The 18,630-nt window shown below is 40.9% G+C and overlaps 2 protein-coding genes across 2 annotated transcripts; both read left to right on the forward strand.

The window, feature by feature from the left end:
• Positions 1-460: 460 nt before the first annotated feature.
• Positions 461-11,955, forward strand: strip1 (striatin interacting protein 1). The gene is made up of 20 exons (XM_063474122.1): positions 461-587; positions 2,489-2,558; positions 2,653-2,727; positions 2,822-2,956; positions 3,052-3,172; positions 3,491-3,666; positions 3,745-3,872; positions 3,989-4,171; positions 4,624-4,844; positions 4,971-5,036; positions 5,132-5,195; positions 5,308-5,379; positions 5,779-5,853; positions 6,231-6,328; positions 6,724-6,850; positions 8,343-8,443; positions 8,565-8,631; positions 8,725-8,829; positions 8,943-9,147; positions 10,544-11,955. The coding sequence occupies exons 1-20, from the start codon at positions 477-479 to the stop codon at positions 10,789-10,791; spliced, it is 2,448 nt and encodes an 815-aa protein (XP_063330192.1). The 5' UTR covers positions 461-476; the 3' UTR covers positions 10,792-11,955.
• A 202-nt stretch (positions 11,956-12,157) lies between these two features.
• On the forward strand, positions 12,158-17,306 carry LOC134627111 (tripartite motif-containing protein 16-like protein). Its single transcript, XM_063473044.1, has 7 exons — positions 12,158-12,629; positions 13,640-13,735; positions 13,816-14,049; positions 14,134-14,290; positions 14,367-14,456; positions 16,168-16,227; positions 16,340-17,306. The coding sequence occupies exons 1-7, from the start codon at positions 12,159-12,161 to the stop codon at positions 16,882-16,884; spliced, it is 1,653 nt and encodes a 550-aa protein (XP_063329114.1). The 5' UTR covers position 12,158; the 3' UTR covers positions 16,885-17,306.
• Positions 17,307-18,630: the final 1,324 nt, after the last annotated feature.

Genomic DNA, 18,630 nt, shown 5'->3' on the forward strand with positions numbered 1-18,630 from the left:
ACATGCATGCATCGTGATAAGTGAATGCAAACATCTGACCACAACTTCATCCATAATTTACATTAAATGCTAATTATATATTTTCTTTAATTAAAACTGTTTTGGAGGATTTTAAACATCTTTAGATGTTTATCCATCACGTAGAAGAGAAGTTTCTGAGTAGTCCCGCATTAATTCTACAGTAGCTACGGCAGATCCTAAATACAGAAGCAGAGCTGTGAACTTTCTTCATCCTGAATGAGTCCTGCAGCAGATGTCAGGCTCTGCTCCGACTTCTGATCTCATCATCATAGCGTCAGTTCGGGATTGAGGTATGAAGAGGCAGAGAAAAATTCATTTCAAAAATAATTCTACACAACCACACCTTGGGCCGCTGCTGCGGACCTTCGGACAAGATTCTGCGGATGCGCTGACGCGAGTCCGACAATCGGTTTCCATTTCTCATCTCGCGAGAGTTCACTGCGCCCCCAAAAATTATGGACGTCGGTGGAAACGGTAGTGGGCTACCTGTAAACAATAAGCAGAGAGCTATGCTACCTAACAAAACCAGGGGCGAATTTACCCGCAATCAAAGAAAAGATTCAGAGGTACGTATCCAGATGTTTATGGTTGATTTCCAGCGTGTATTTTTTTTTAGCTAAAGAGACGAGGCCTTTCCTGCTGCTAGTGTAAAGTTAGCTAGCTCTGTCATTGTAGCACAATTAGTATTTCTAACATGATTCGGGAGTTAAGAGCAGCAAACGACCTTCATTACGGTGTTTGTACGTGTACCTAGCTGTACGGTGTTCCGTTTGTTTTCCGGTGTTAACACATTGAAAAGCGAGCAGGAGACAGCTAGCTGACGTTAGCCGGCTACAGGCCAGGCTTGTGTATGTGTCAGGAACCTAAGGACCTGTTGAAAACTGATTGTTTAGGTCCTGGTTAACGCATTTAATCTTTCTAATGCGACAGTCGGCTATGACAGTGTAATTTTACTGTATATATGGAAAATCGGTCACTCATTTGTGTGACGTTTAAAGAAAACAAGCTGAGTGTTTCCGTGTAGTGGTTTAAATAGCCACTGGAGACAGTCATGGTAGCACTGATTCCCTGTCTGTCTTGAAGAGGTGTATTATTTCCAGTCTTTTCTTAAAAGTAGGCTCACAGTGGCAATAGTAAATCCTCCTGTGTTTAGTTGTAATGCTTCATGATGGCAGCTTCAGTGTGTTACTGTTACTTTCAGTGTTGCAGCTGGTACACATGATATTGTTTATTGATTCATAAACTTTATATTACAAATCAGAAACTACATTAACTAGTCTGAAATGTAAATTATAGAATAAGAGATTATAGAGTTGTCAGTAACAGATGCTCAAATACAAGTTTATTACTACTACTATTGGTACAGCCTTATGACAAACAGTGCCCAAAGCGGTTTATGTAACCAAAATATAGTGAGGTGTTAAAGTAACGGACATCAGCTGTGCACGGTGTTTATGGACAACTGAAAATGTAATTGACTGAGTGTGACAGAACTAAGTAACCCAGCAAACCAACAGTGTCATGATGAAACTTTCCAAAGAGAGTAAGCAGACTGAAAGTGGAGGTTTTATAACCTTCACCACTCCCACCACTCAGGTGCACCCAGTCTTAAACAGGACATAGTGCTATTACAGCAGTGTTTGATTGCATCTTATTTTTTACTTTGTGCTCCTGAACTACTTTGAACAGTATTGCTTGTTGTTGCCAACCGGATGTTTTTATACCTTTATACCTTATACCGTGCTTTATAGGCACGTATAAAGTGGATAACATGCCTGATTAAAAAAATAAAAGATGTAAGCTTTGTTAGAGAGTAGCTGCCAGCACAGAGGAGTGTTTCACTTGTAGCTAAATACTAAAATGTGGTGAAATGCAGCTAAATGCATTGACTCAAGTACTCTACAAAGGAAGATCATAGTGATTATGATGCATTGCTGTAGATAAAACAACCCAACAAAAATGTATTAGCTCAACCTCAAACAGTGTTATCAGCAGTAAAAAGCCTCAAAAGACATTAATGCGGAAGAAATATTAATCCAACAGTAAAATACTAACGGGGAACATTTTTACTACACACTTGAAGTACAACTTGCTCACTTACATGTGTTAATGTAAGTGGGCTTTTAATCCAGAAGGTTTCCTAGTCAAATTTATTTTTTGTATTGTAAATGATCAAAATGCTACTTCCACCACTTTCTCTTAGCGAGAGTCACTTGGACATTTTGGTGCTTTGACTCTTGATGATGTTGTTGATGTTGGTATGGACAATTTTGGAAAGGAAATTAAACACTACTAACTAAATACCACCACTTATTAAATGAGAAAACAGTTTTTTATGTGCTTGTGTGTAGAGTTTGGGTAATGTGACTTCTTAACATCAGTCGGATGTGATTAAATTGGATTAATTAATTTATTTTTTTTGTATCTAGTAGCTCTCTTTCTAACCTCTGCAGTGTGTTGTGCACAGGGGCAGTCTGAGTCTCCAGATCTGGAGTTTGAATATTCAGACACAGATAAGTGGGCTGCAGAGCTGTCAGGTACGTGTGTGTAAGTGTGTGTGTCACACTTTAAGAACCTGTAACCGCCTAATAATGTGTCATATTACTTATGAACTCTTCATGTGTCTTGCAGAGCTTTACAGTTATACTGAAGGACCAGAGTTCGCTCTTAATAGGAAGTGCTTTGAAGAGGAATTCAGAGTTCATGGTAAGCACTCAGAATATACATACACAGCCATAAAAATAAAAGATGAAGCAAGTATGCATCTTATTTTATTTTCTTCACCTCTGCTGTGCCTTAGTGTCTGATAAGAAGTGGACAGAGCTCGATGAAGCTCAGCACAGAGCTCACGCTATGCGCCTGTTGGACAGTCTTGAAGTCACTGCCCGGGAGAAGAGGCTGAAGGTTGCTAGAGCCATTCTCTACATGGCTCAGGGTCAGTCCATCACACGTTTCATCGATTTCAAGTAAACTAGAAAATAGTTTGTCTTCATGTACTTCATGTACTGTCTTCTTTTTTTCTGTTTTTAGGGACCTTTGCTGAGTGCAGCTCTGAGGTGGAGGTACAGCACTGGATGAGATACAACATATTTCTGCTGCTCGATGTGGGGACCTTCTCTGCTCTGGTGGAACTGCTCAACATGGAGATTGAGTATGCTCTCCATCAATTTTTTAGCCTTGCAGAAGTAAATGACAATTAAAAAAAACAAAGAAGCCATTTTTTCCTACCCCATAGCTTTCTGGAAGCATTAATTGATGTCCAAAGGTGCCATAAATCAGTCAGCATGCAATTTTACTTTAAATTTAGGACGGGGGAAACACATTATTTGTCTGTTGGTTTGTTTGTTTGTTTGTTTTTATTGTTTTTTTTTAAACTAATGAATTCACTCAGAATAAAAAAGAAGAATCACTGGTTGTCTGTGGTAGACTTTGGGTTAACCAGCTGCCTGGTGTGCTGTCTGTGTTTCAGTAACAGTGCTGCCTGCAGCAGCGCTGTCAGGAAACCAGCCATCTCCCTGGCTGACAGCACAGATCTCAGGGTGCTGCTTAACATCATGTACATGATGGTGGAAACCATCCAACAGGACGACCCAGCCGACAAGCCCGAATGGAAAATCATCAAGGAGACCTTCAGGACAGAACTGGGTAAATTTCATCAGAGTAGCTGAAGACTCATTGAGGGTATGTGCAGAATCAGTAAATGAACCTGCTTCTCTGATCCAGGATCTCCTCTCTTCAACAACGAGCCCATTTCCGTTATGCTTTTTGGTATGGTTACCAAATTCTGCAGCGGTCATGCGCCTCACTTCCCCATGAAGAAAGTTTTGTTGCTGTTGTGGAAGAGCATACTGGTGAGAGACTCAAACATCAGCCTTTCACAGAGATACTGATATCCCAAAGAGTTTATCTTCATTTTCCTCCTAAATCCCATCTTATCTTCCAAAACCCTTCCTGTCTTCTGTTTCAGTTCACACTCGGAGGGTTTGAGCAGCTGCAGAGCATAAAGGTCCGTAAGAGAGAGGAACTGGGTCTCCCTCCTCTCCCGGAGGACAGCATTCGAGTCATTCGCAGCATGAGAGCGGCTTCTCCTCCTGCATCTGCATCTGACCTCATTGAGCAGCAACAAAAGCGGGCACGTCGTGAACACAAGGTAGTTATAGCTGCTACCATCAGGTTAAAGCCAGCTATAAGCAAAACACCTCAAAGTGAACTGTTATTCCAAATGCTCGTTGCATGAACAGGGCAGCAGTGCTCTCGCAAACCTGTATTGGTGTGTACAATGGACTGTGTGCAGCAGCACACACTTTACAGCACCCATTCCCTCTTTGTGCAAACAAAACTGACATATTCAGGAGCACGAGCGAGGAAAAGATGACTGCAGTCCAAAAACAGCTAAATAAAGACATTATTATTATTAATAATAATGATGATGTTTTTTAGAGCACCAGCTTGCATTATTGTTTCATTTAGATGACGAGCCTTCTGCTTACAATGTATTCATGCAATAATTCCTCTGCATTCAGTGGCTTCACAGATGTAATACTTGAGTAATTTTAGTATTTGCTTCAGTCTAGTGGTAATTATCTTGTAACTCAAACACAGGCGCTGATAAAACAGGATAACCTGGATGCATTCAATGAAAAGGATCCTTACAAGGCGGATGACTCACGAGAAGATGAAGATGACAATGATGACAATGATAACTCTATAGAAGCAGAAACTTTCCCTCTAGAGCGGGACGAGGTGATGCCTCCACCTATTCCTCATCCTCCATCGGAGAGGGTGTCCTTCCCAAAAGGTCTGCCGTGGGCTCCTAAAGTCAGGTACTGCTCAGTCTCACCAAACAACAATGCTGAACTGTAATGATGCCTGTTAGTTCCTCCTTTATATCCACAAATATACAATTAAGACGTTTTTTGTTATTGATGTTACTGTTTTTGCTCCAACAGGGAAAAAGATATTGAAAACTTCCTAGAATCAAGTAGAAGTAAATTCATTGGTTACACTCTTGGAAGGTAGTGTTTTCTTCATTTTTTTAAGAGATGACAGTTAGCTTTTGTGCAGATATATTGACATGTTAAGAACTGTTTATTTTGTGCACACATTGCAGTGATACAGATACAGTGGTTGGATTACCCAGGCCAATTCACGAGAGCATCAAGACCTTAAAGCAGGTATTGCAGTATTTTGCACTGTACTTCATTAGGGATATTGAAGCATGGCTTAATTTCACACACCTGAAGTGTTCCTGAACCTTAATTTATTAAATGCTATCTTATTTTTCAGCACAAGTATGTCTCTATAGCTGAACTACAGATCACAAAGGAGGAGGAATTTCAGAAAACCCCTCTTTCTGGCGTAAGTATAAACAGATACAGCTTTATTAAAAGGAGATCTGTCGTGGTACGTCTCATTAGACTTCACTAAGGTTGGTTGGCATGGTTACTCAGTTCAGAATAGTTCTTTTTTATCATATAATGGGCCTTGGTGCAGCCTCTTAGTTCATCTTCTATCTGAAACACAACTTTGTTCATTCATATCGTACACATCCAGCAGCAGAAACAAATTGCCTGGCGCCTGTCTGAAGGCTTTTGCACATACACTGACCTCATCATTTTAAACTTTGGCCATGCAGAAATTATTCTCACAGTAAGCATAATAGGTCCATTTTAATTATTCAGTTAAAGAAAAACACACAAAGTAAATTCTTCTACTTGACGTCTCTTGTTTTGTGTTTTTCTTCTTTCTTGTCGTCAGGGTGAAGAGGAAGTGGAGACGTGTGCCACTGAGCTGCTCTACCAGGGGATTCTGCCCAGTTTGCCTCAATACATGGTTAGTATTGTATGGTTTGGTTTATATTGTGCTACTGTGGGACCACTCATACTACAGCTGTGATACAGCTGTGGTAGAGTCATAAAAAGGCTTTTAAACCTGTAATTCTGTGTGAAAGCAACAACAGAGCAGGGTCTGCTCAGGGATGGCGATAAAGGTTATTGCACAAATACTCTATTGCAGCACTTGTGTAAAGTGTTCTGTCACAGATCAGTGGTGTGCTGTTAGTTATACTAAAGCATTTAGCTAGATTTTACAAATTATACCCTGGATACATTTTAAGTACATAAATAAAACAACAAGATTTAGAAACCTCAGTGTTGGCAGGCTGGAATTAAAGTGTTTAAATCACTCCATCATGCTTGGTCTCTCTGTAGATTGCTCTGCTGAAGATCCTGCTCGCTGCTGCTCCGACATCCAAAGCTAAAACCGACTCCATTAACATCCTGGCAGACGTGCTGCCAGAGGAGATGCCGTAAGTGCTTTGGAAAGCCTGCCAGTTTCTTATCCACTGTGCCATTATGTGATAAAGAGGGAACATATGCTAACCGAGAGACATTTCCATTATCTAATGTGGAAAGGCTTAAATGCATTTACTTTTCAGGGTGAGTACAGGTTTTCAGGTCATGCACACTTGTACATATAGAGCTGGAACTGGTTTCACACCTGTTTTTGTTTTTTTGTTTTTTTGTTTTTTTTAAACAAGGAGATGTGGTTTATCGGCAGGTTATTTTACCTGAGCATGTTTGAGAACAGTAGACTCTAAGATTGCTATGTTCTGATTTACAGGCAGGTGTTAGTTTTTACCTGAGAGCAGAACAGACTGAGGATTATCTGATCTGACCTGATCTCTTCTGTCTGACCCTGCAGGACCACGGTGCTGCAAAGCATGAAACTTGGTGTTGATGTGAATCGGCACAAAGAAATCATTGTGAAAGCCATCTCTGCAATTCTGCTGCTTCTCCTGAAACACTTCAAACTCAACCACATCTACCAGGTGCGCACGCCACAGCGTGTTTAACGTTGCACATTGTTATTATTCCAGTTTAAATTATAATTTTGAAACGCATCAAATATCAAAACATGGTAATAGAGATAAAACAGATTCACTCCCCTTCACACTGCAGCAGGTTTAGTTTAACTCACGTTTATTTATTTACAGCCTTGATTAAAAAAAAAGTGACCAAAAATTATATGCACGTCTCTTAAAACAAAATTTTATCCACTGTAGAACACAGAAAACATATCATATGTTTAAACTGAGACATTTTACTTGTCCATGAAAAGTATTAGTAGACACACTAAGAAAAGTCTAGAAAGGTAGGAAAGCAGAAACTGCTGGAGGTACATTTTACAACTAATTAGGTTAACTGACAACAGGTCATCAATGTGATTGGGTATAAAAAGAACATCTTAGAGAGGCAGAGTTTATCAGAAGTAAAGATGGGCAGAGGTTAACCAATCTGCAAATAAATGCATCTACAAATTGTGGAAAAATTTCAGAATAATGTTCTTCAGCATAAAACTGTGAAGACCAGGGCTATCTCATCATCCACAATACATAATATCCAAAGATTCAGACCATCTGGAGGAATCTCTGTGCGCAAGGGACGAGGCTGATAGTCAGTACTGGATGGCTGTGATCTTCGGGTCCTCAGGCATCGCTGCATTAAAAGCAGCCATGATGCTGTCAAGAAAACGTCATGGGCTCAGGAGCACATCCAGAAATTGTTGTCTGTAAACAGAATTCATGGTGCCATCTGAAAATCTAGGTTGAAGCCCCCATCAGGCAAAGATGAAGCCCTAAGTGGACATGATCCAGAAACACTGCTGTCTTCTCCGGTGCTGGCTTCTTTAGATTGACATATGCTCCACGGCTGTTTCATGGAATGAAAACTAAGACGCTAAACTGCATACTGCAGCTATTAAAACAGCATGGATTCATAGTAGAAGAGTCTGGGTGCTGAACTGACCTGCCTGCAGTCCAGATTATTTACCAACTAAACAACTCAAAAACAAAAGATACCACAAAATAGACCCAGGACTGCTGAGCAGGTAGAGTCATTTTCTCTCCCTAAAGTCCAGCAGCTGGTCTCCTCAGTTCCTCCTATCAAATTCAAAACAAGCTAATAATTTTCTTAAAATGGTACATTTATTGTCAGTTTAAACGTTTGATATGCTTTGTGTGTTCTGATGTGAATAAAATCATGCATTCTGTTTTTATTAAGTTTTAAAGCAGGGAATTGGGGGCATAGTCTTAAAAAAAATCCACTTAAATAAAAAAAGGCGAGTTTCTTCTTTTCTTAAACTTAAATAAATCCAAGATTACTTTCAAAGTTGAGCAGTTGTTGTATTAATCGTGAGTTCAATAATAACCAAAATACAAACTACATACATGTACTGATTTAAAAATGAATCCTTGTTTAACTGCTGTCCCTCTGTGTGTGTGTGTGCGTGCGTGCGTGCGTGTGTGTGGTTGGTGTTCATAGTTTGAGTACATGGCTCAGCACTTGGTGTTTGCCAACTGCATCCCCCTCATTCTCAAGTTCTTCAACCAGAACATCATGTCTTACATCACAGCTAAGAACAGGTACTTTCAGTGTGGGGTTACATAACAAAGTCATGATTCCTGTTTGCAGTGCGCATCAATAAACTAAATGTACATGGCTCTGTATTTCACTACATTTACTTTACTTTTTTCTTCCTAAAAGCATTTCAGTACTCGACTTTCCGTACTGTGTGGTGCACGAGCTCCCAGAGTTAACCGCAGAGAGTTTGGTAATTTTACCCCCCTTGTTTCTGTTGTTTTGTTGTTGTTGACACGTGACTGTAGGATTTGGATGTTTACTGTGGACGATTTCTTTGTTACAGGAAGCGGGAGACAACAATCAGTTTTGCTGGAGGAATCTGTTTTCCTGTATTAACCTGCTGAGGATCCTCAACAAACTGACCAAATGGAAGCACTCGAGAACAATGGTGAGAGGACGTCACGTCACATTTGCTGTGACACACAAATCACGTATGAAAAGACAGGATATAACGCTCTCCTTTGATTTTTTATTTTTTTCTTTCTTGACATTTTCTGCCAGATGCTGGTCGTGTTTAAGTCGGCACCCATCCTGAAAAGGGCGCTGAAGGTCAAGCAGGCAATGATGCAGCTGTATGTCCTCAAGCTGCTCAAAGTGCAAACAAAATACCTCGGACGTCAGTGGAGGAAGAGCAACATGAAGACCATGTCTGCCATCTACCAGAAGGTCCGACATCGCCTGAATGACGACTGGGCATACGGAAACGGTGAGAGGAAAAATCTGAACAGCTTTCGTGCAGAATATACAACACTACACACAAACATAGGACAGCATTATTCAAGTATCATTTTAGAAAAAGCGGAGAATAGGTGATATTTGAACACCATAAAATCCTTTTTATATTCAGAGAACCAGTCAAACTTGGGAGATTGTTGCAGCTCCTTCAGAGCTGCCTTAGTTCTTCATGTCACAGATTCAACAAGTTGCTAGAAACAGAGATTTTGGTCCATGTTGACTTGACAGCGTCACACAGTGGCTCCACATTAATGATGTGAATTTCCTGGTCCACCACATCCCAGAGGTGCTCTGTTGGATTGTAAATAAAGAAATCTGGTGACTGTGGAGGCCATTTGAATTCAGTAAACTCATAGTCATGTTTAAGAAACCAGTTTTAGATTTATGACATCGATATGCTATCCTGCTTTAAGCAACTATTGAAAGATGGGTCATAAAGCGCTGTGGTCATAAAGCAATGGACACTACATAGATGTGTTGTTGCTGTTGATGGACAGCAACAATACCATCCTTTACACCACTGCTGTGGTGTTTAAAGGATGCAGAGTTTGGTACTATGGGTTCCAAACTGTGCCAAGAAAATATCCCCCACGCCAGCACCACTAGCAGCAGTCTGAATTGTTGATAAAAGCACGATGGATTCATGCTGTTTATGGCAGATTACAATAGCACCATCTGAAAATCAACTCATCAGACCAGGCAGTGTTTCTCCAGCTTTCTGTTGTCCAATGTTGGTGACCCTGTGGAAACTGTAGCCTCAGTTTCCCTTTCTTAGTTGACAGGAGTGACACCTGGTCTAGTCTTCTGCTGCTGTTGCACATTTTCTTCAAGGTTCAGTATGTTGAACGTTCAGAGATGCTCTTTTGCATACCTTGGCTGTCATGAGGGGTTACTTGAGTCACTGTTGCCTTTCTATGAGCTCAAAGAAGTCTGGCCATTCTTCTTTGACCTCTGACCTCTAAGAGAACTGCTGCTCACTGGAGATTTTCTCTTTTTTTGGACCATTCTCTGTAAGCCCTGCCACGTGATTGGCTGATTAGATGTGTGCTAACAAGCAGTTAGACAGCAAATAAAGTGGCCGGTGAGTGTGCATTTAATAAATGTCATGAGTTGGGAAAAGTGCCGCAGACTGACTGAGGTGAGACAGCTGGTGTGTGAGTGAAAGATGAGCTGCACATTCAAAGTGTTTCGTGTTTCTCAGATCAGTCGTCTGTTCGCTGCATGAATGTTTCCTTTTGAGACAAACCTGCTGTTTTGTTTTTATGTCCTAATGGAGATCAGGATTTGTGGGCTGTTGCAGATTGCCGTCATACTCAGAGCAGACAAAATCCACTAACTTCCAGTTACTGTTTGTTTTGTGTGAGCAGATCTGGACGCTCGTCCGTGGGACTTCCAGGCCGAGGAGTGCGCTCTACGAGCCAACATCGAGCGCTTCAACAGCCGCCGCTACGACAAGAGCCACAGCAATCCCGACTTCCTGCCTGTGGACAACTGTCTGCAAAGTGTTCTGGGCCAACGAGTGGACCTGCCCGAGGACTTCCAAATGAACTACGACCTTTGGCTGGAGAGGGAAGTCTTCTCCAAACCTATTTCCTGGGAAGAACTGCTACAGTGAGACTCGACCACTGTCAACATTCTTGTAGTTTATTCTTGTTTTGTTTTTGTTTTTTTAAATAAACAGTTTCAGGTGTTCAGATGAAGCACCACCAGTGCTCTCACTGATCAACAGAACTCTTCTCTGAACAGAACATTATGTTACACATTCTGTATAGACTGAAGGTGATGGATGGATTTTATTCTCAGTTTCCAGCATGGAGGAGTGTTGTCGGGGGTCCTGCTAAATGCTTTTGGTGTTTGAACTTTTGCCTTTTGAGAAATTTTGCATTGTTATGATTTCTGTGTAGTTTTTAGCCAAAAAAAAGATCATCCTTTTGTACTTAGGTTCTCTGAGAGTTCTCTTGCCTCGCTCCCAGTTTTTTAATGAAATAGCTGATAATGACCTCAGTGCTAAAACTCCATTTGCGGACTTGAACTCTGCTCCTTCTTTACATTACAGATATTTCCTCTGTGTGCCTCTTACCTGCTACTGTAGGTTCGCAACTCACCAGGAAGCACTACATGACCACACTTTCACTTTTAAGTTTAAATAGAGTATTAATTGTAGGTATTACGTGTTAGGCCAGGCTCAGCACAGTGAATACACGAATAAAACATTCCTCGTTCCATCTCACGAGTTCTTCATCTTCAGAGAGATGGAAGGAAAGGTCAGGATTTCTTTATGTACACTCATGATAGTCGGATCATTGCTCCTTTAACAGTTGGACCTTTTTGTTGTCCTGCTGGATTTTCAGGATGATATCATATCTGTTTTGCCTGATTAAGTCTTTTTGCTCTGGGACCATCAATGAGGCTGAATGGACATTAAAATCCCAGTCTAGACAAAAAAAAAAAAAGAAGCTCGTCAGCATCTTCATCTTCTTTGCTGTGCACACACCCCAGCTGTGTGTGTTGGATCTTGTGAAAGAAAAGAGTGTTTCTGGTCTCATAAATGTGGTTCTTGTTGTGTGGTTTTATTCATCAGACGGCTGTTTTTCAACAGAAGGGTACAACTGAATTTAAATCGCCAGTTACAGAACTGTTATACTTCTACATCTTTTTCAGATATTAGTTTCTTTGTTTTTATTTAAACATTCAGGAAATGAAAGTACATGTAAATTACAAAGCTTATTTATCACTGCTTTTCTTTGTTTTACGTTTACCTAAATACTGTAATAAAGACATTCATGTTGGATTTATTTGTGCTTTCTGAAGGTTGTTGTTTACATTTGTCTGGTCTTTGAGATTCAAACAGCCAGTGTGGAGGAGACACGGACTTCCTTTTTACAAGTTTTAGTCACTCCCACACACTAACACACACTTGTGAGTCATTTGTGCAGGAAACGAAACTAAACTTGTGAGAGCCCGCCTTTTTTCCACAGAGACATGGCGGAGCGTAACATTCCTGCGAAGATGAACCACCTCTGCTGTCAAATCTGCAGAAACCCTCTCAGGAATCCTGTGATGATTCCTTGCGGACACAACTTTTGCATGCGCTGCATCCAGGACCAATGGGATTGTGACCAGCTGAGGAGCAGTCTCTGCAGGTGCCCTGAATGTAAATATGAGTTTCCATCCAGACCTCAGCTGATCAAGAACACAACTCTAGCTGAGGTGGTGAGAGAGACAGAAATGAGTTGTAATAAGGAGCAGCAGTCCTCAGAAGGGCACCAGAGAGTCCTGAAGAGACCCCGGAGCTGTGCAGAAACATCAGAGAGCACTTTGTGTGGGAAACACAACAAGCCCCTGGATGTTTACTGCTGCACAGATGAGCAGATCATATGTGCACAGTGTGCTTCAGCTGAGCATGGAGGACACAGGATCGGGTGGGTGAAGGAGGAACGGAGGCGGAAGGAGGTACTTAAAACAGGATAGAAATGGTGCAAATCCTACTTGAAAGCTCAAATTTGCAGGAAGAAGAAACTGAAGGAAGCGTCTCCTGGAAAGCTTTTGGTGAATTAGCCCAGGAGTCAATTTATGCAGTCTTATGGCATAGTGCTAGACCTTCGAGCACTTAATATTTCCAACTCCAGATTTAGTTTTGAAACAACAATGCAGCGACATAGCTGACTATAACAAAAATATTACAAGAACATGTTTTCTCTTTGGGTAAATCCAGGAAACTGTCATTAACCAATTGCTCGTGATTTCCTGCAACTTCAAGATTGCTGACAATGTTTTATATCCTGGCGGATATTTGGAAACTTTTGCATATCTTGTGATTTATATATATGTACAATGATTTTAGCCATGTAACTGAGATGAAAGCAAAGTGCACGCTGCATCTAAGGCACACAGATCGACGATTCAAACTTCAACATAAGCCTAAAAAAATGAATAATTGCTGAAACTAAGTTTCGATTGGAAGTGAGGGGAGGAAAACAGGAGAAAAGACACCCCGTGGAACGAAAACAGTGGCTGATGATAACTATTATAATTATTAAATGCAGGATGGTGTATAAACACATAGTGAGTGAAAAAGAAACAGACCTACTGCAGAATAACTAAAGGAAGATTCATGGTTATCTGATCCAATAATCCCTTATCAACAAGGGACGTTTTAAGCCTAATTTTAAAAGTAGATGGGCTGTCTGTATTTCAGACAGGTGACATTTCCACTTTATTTGGTTAAACAAATCATTCCTGAGTACTGGGACAGCCTTACAAAACATTCAAATGACTTACAGCATCGACCCAGTTTTAGACAAAGATGCATTTGACTCATACAAATGTCAAAAGTGGCATCCAAGAAAAAACTAAAAGACTGACTGCAAAGGATTTGGGTCAAACAGTGGCTTTGATGATTTAAACCAACTTCACAAGTCTAAACAAATTATGTGTTTGCTTCCAACTAACACATCCTGAAGAAGGAACTCAGGGACATGCAGACAAAGTTCAAGCAGACTCTTCAGAAGCAAGAAAGGAAAAGAGAGATGATGGGGGAGATGCTCGGACAGATTCAGGTGAGGGGAACATGTGACCAAAAAGTTATGTTGTCTGAAGTGTTTGTAGTGTGTCACCCACTCACATGTGTATCAAACAGGGCGAGGCGAGAAAAACAGAAGCCTTCTGTGAAAGCGTCATAGTGGGCGTCATCGACTCCCTTCAGAAACATTACCTGTCAGTGAAGGAAGTGATTGCAGCTCAGGAGGAGGCGGCTGCAGCTCAGGTTCACATCTCGCTGAAGAGCCTGGAGGAGGAGATGGAGCAAATGAAGAAGAGGGATGCTAAGCTGGACCGCCTGGCACAGACTGAGAGCAACATCCGTTTCCTGCAGGTATACTGCCAACACAGAGCTGGAAACGTTGCCTGTTTCTGAGTGACGAGTCGTATCCTAAACTTCTCCCCTCCGTCCTCACAGAAATGGCCCTCTCTGAAGCTCCTCTGTGACCACTCGTTCCAGGAGCTTTCAGAGGATCCACTCCTCCACTTTGAGCTCACAAAGAGAGCCGTTGAGCATCTTGGGAAGCAACTGGAGGAATTCTGTCACAAAGAATTTGCCTCAATCTGCAACACTGGTATGTGTCATTATGTGGAAAACATCTCTCTTTAATTATAAGAATGTAAGAATATCTATGTCCTTGTGTATGACAGCTGATGGTGAGGAGCAGCAGGAATCAGCATCAGAGATGGAGGAAGATGATGTCCAGCGAAGAAGTGAAGCCAGTGTCTCACAGCCCCATGGTTTGTACTTCAAACTGTTTCCAGAACAATTTTAATATTACCTTACAGTTGTGCTCAGAGGTTTACACCCTCTCGTCATCATGGACATGACTGTCATGCTAATTTTGGGTTTTTAATGGTTTCTTTAAACTGTTGTTCAGCACACATCTTTAATGGCTTTGAGAAACAAGAATTGAAGGGAGAAGTTTGAATATATTTTGGATTTCTTTAATTCACACAGAGTCAAAAGTATACAAACAGGCTCAAATATATTAACCAGCCCCCAATAATATTTTGTTAAATGTCCCTTAGTAAATTATCCATCAACAAGCTTCTGGGATAATTCTGGATGATTGCTCTTCTTGGCAGAACTGGGAGAATTCATTTAAATTGGCTGGTTTCCTGTTAAAAGACCCTGCTTTTAAGCAAAGTCCACTGAATTTCCAATAGGGTTAAGGTCGGGCTCAGAAGCTTACTGTGAGCCTCCTTCATCCATTCCAAAACCAGCTGTGATGTGTGTTGTCCTCATTGTCCTGATTATTTGACATTAGGTTGACGAATTTGCAGGTAGTCCTCCTCATTCTTCATTATTCCATCCGTTTTATGATGTACCAGTGACATGTTTATACAGGAGAACATCTGTCGTTTAAAAGGTTTTATTTGCTTTAGCTGTTGAAATTACAAGTTTACAGCACTGGACTTTGATGTGAAATCAGCCATCTGCTTCACACAGAGGATGGCCGTCAGAGTTGGCAGTCCAGTTTTATACTACAACAAAAACACATATTATTATGACTGTCTTCTTCCGGAAGCGACGTGGCAGTCCTGCTGTCTCCCTGCGACTCTTCTCTCTCCGTTCCCATCTGACCTCGTCTTGTATCTTCTCCTCTTCCTGGAAAAATAAGACAGAAAGAAAACACCTCCCTGCCAAGCCTTGATTATTAATATTATCTAGCAATCCTAAGGCTACTGATTCCACTTATTATCTAAGTTCGGGACATTCTGTTCGGACTCCCTTGGCCCAGAAAATATAATCTGGACTTTTAACCAGTTATGATGTGTAAGCATGCTTTGCAAAACCCTCTGCACTTCTACATGTCAATCATGATAATTCAATTCAGTCATAGCGCTGAATGAAGCTTTCGAGTGCCTGATACCAGTACCACTGCTAAAAATAGCCCCAGAGCATGATTCAGAGATGGTACAGTGTTCTTCAGTTTAAAAGCCTCACCACTATTCCTCCAGACACACGTCATGTCATTGTGGCCAAAAAAATCAGTCTTTATCTTGTCTGACTATAAAACTCGCCCATGTGAGCAGCTGCAAATTTTAGTCGAGCTTGAACGTGGAGCAGGGGCTTCTTTCTTGTTTGGCACCCTTCTACATGCCAGTGTAAAAATTACTTCACTGTGGACAGTGATACTGGCAGTTTACAGTTGATGGCAGGTTTGAGTCGGTGGTTCCTGGGTTGTTCCTCAACATCCTTAAACATGTCCTCTCATCTGAGGGTGAAAGTTTGAGTCTTCTTCCAGACCTTGGCAAAATGGTGACACATCTGAATAACTTGTACTTACAGGCAATTGTGTAAACTGATTTACAGGATAATGAACTCTATTACATTATCCTTGATTTATTCCATTTTGGGGACCAGTTTCAGGGTCCCTGTATTGTTTAATGATACAGCAGAGACGCTCACTGATGCTCTGATGTTGTCTCCTGTGTCTCTTTACAGCTAGCAGGCCTCTGGCTAAACAGAAAGTGGAGCCTAAAACCAGAGAAGAGTTCCTGCAATGTAAGTTTATCTTCCAACCTGCTCTCACCTTGACTTTACCCACTCACAGACTCATCCAACCACAGCTGTCTTCTTAGAATTCAGTCCTTAAATGTCCTCTTCATTATCTCAGATGCGTGTGAGCTCTCTCTGGACCCCACGACAGCTCATGAGGACCTGGTTATTTTGGAAGGAGAGAAGATGGTTAAGCTGTGCAATGAGAGGTCCAAGAATCCGAGTGTTCGTTACCCAGAGAGGTTTATACATCGGCGGCAGGTGCTGTGCAGGGAGGGACTGCAAATTGACTGCTACTATGAGGTAGAGGTGAAAGGAGACAAAGCAGAGATCGCTCTAACCTACAAAGGAATAGACAGAAAATCCCGCACTACACTGTCAGCCTTTGGGGCCAATGCAAAATCCTGGAGTCTGGATCTATCTAAACATTACTCTGTGAGCCACAATTCTGAAAGCATCCAGCTCACTACACCACCCCGTCATCACAGGGTTGGAATTTATCTTAAATTTCAAACCGGAACTTTGTCTTTCTATGAGGTGTCGGACAGTATGAACTTCCTGTACAAGGTTGAAGCCAAGTTCAGAGAGCCGCTGTATCCCGGATTCTGGCTCGGAGAGAAATGTTGCATCAGGATCTGTGATCTGAGACAGAGCCAACCGTAAAAGTACTGAAGAGGACTGCAAACAGCTTCTTTCTACTTAAAGGGAAATTAAAAGTAATATGTATAGATTGCTGTATAGATTGCACAGTGCACTGACATTTCTGTTTCCTATGATGTGTGGGGTGGTTGATAACTCTGCAGTATATGAAGCCCAAATTGCCTATATGTATATGTTTGTATAAATTCAATAGTATAAAATTGCATTTTTTATTCATGCTGGACATGTTTTACTGTGGACAGAGTGCCAAATGTAGAAGAATGCCTTGTTTCCACATAACCTCCAAAGGCAGGATTTAGCAGACCCTCAAGTACATATAGTTGAGGGAATATGTATATTCTGTTTCTATTTAACATTGCTTTGTGAAATCACTGTGTCCAGAAGAGGGCGCCATGTGTCTGCGGTTTGCCTAATACTCTAGCCTTGTATGGAATTTCAGTCAAGTCAATATTAAAGAACTAAATAAACAAGTGGACAAATAGAAATGTAATTAAATGAATCCTGAAATATTTTTTTAATTAAGAAAATGAATAAAAATAGAGGCCGTCTCTCTTGATTGCCCACTTCAGGGTGGGAGAAACACCCCTGAACTGTGTTATGATTGTTGATGTAACATAGTTTGCTTACCAGAGGGCACTCTGGACTCTTCCCTGTTGGTAACACCAGAAAACTCAGCGGGAAATTAGTAATAAATTAGTCATCTATGACCTGTTGACACAATAAAACAAGATTTATTTAAACTGCATTGCCATATTATCTCAGTAAGGACTCATAAATACATCCACATAACAAATGTTTTGGAAATCAGTTTAACGCATTAGCTGATATATTGGACTTATAAATCACCACATATTGGTGCTGGTCTTAATAATCCTCTATTGGTCCAGCTTTACTCAAATACTCTGTATTTGAAATGCATGTTTGATTAAGGATGATGGATTTAACAGTGTGGTTAAAGGGAGATAATTTAATCTAGCAGGCAGGGAAATTGTGTAGATTTTATATTGCAGTGCTGGTTGGTGAGACTGCAGAGTCTCGAGGAGATTGTCATTAGTCTGCATTTGAACTCATTGTCTAATCTTCCTGTTCTGCTCGGTATGGCAGAATAGGAAGAATAGACTGTTTGGTTCTTATCTTTTTATTAATTGCTAATTGTGCATATTAAAACTGTGTGTCGTGTTTTAAAGTCTATGGTGATTATTTAAAAGGCTCTGACTCTAAAAACAGTGCTTTATATATCGATTCTACCAGTTGAACCTGGTTACTAGTGTTTATTGATGATGTGAGTGCTGATGGAAGCAGCAGGATGAGTCCTGAAGTGTACAGGGCTATACTCTCTGCGCGTATTATTGAGACAATCGCTTCACAGTGTGAATGGATAATGACCCAAAACATAATGTTCAAGCAACCCAGAAGGCAAAGAAATAAATGACGACTGGCTGTGTCAGTCATGTGATCTCAGCTAGAGTGCGACTGATATGGGATTTTTAAGGCCGATATAGATACCGATATTTAAAAATCTGTTTAAAAAACTATATTTAAACAGACAGATTTCCCTGACATTTGTTATGTCTAGTTAGATATGAGTGCTTACTAACATAATAAAGCAATACAGTTTAAAAATACTCTTGTGGATAACTCATTTACACCCGACTCTGCTGTGATCTGTAGTCGCATTTATGTTCCAGACACGTGTTGCCAACAGGGAAGTTGAAGAGCGCCCTCACCTAAACAAACTATGTAACATCA

Source organism: Pelmatolapia mariae, linkage group LG5 (assembly GCF_036321145.2).
Source record: "Pelmatolapia mariae isolate MD_Pm_ZW linkage group LG5, Pm_UMD_F_2, whole genome shotgun sequence".
NCBI classification, from domain to species: domain Eukaryota; kingdom Metazoa; phylum Chordata; class Actinopteri; order Cichliformes; family Cichlidae; genus Pelmatolapia; species Pelmatolapia mariae.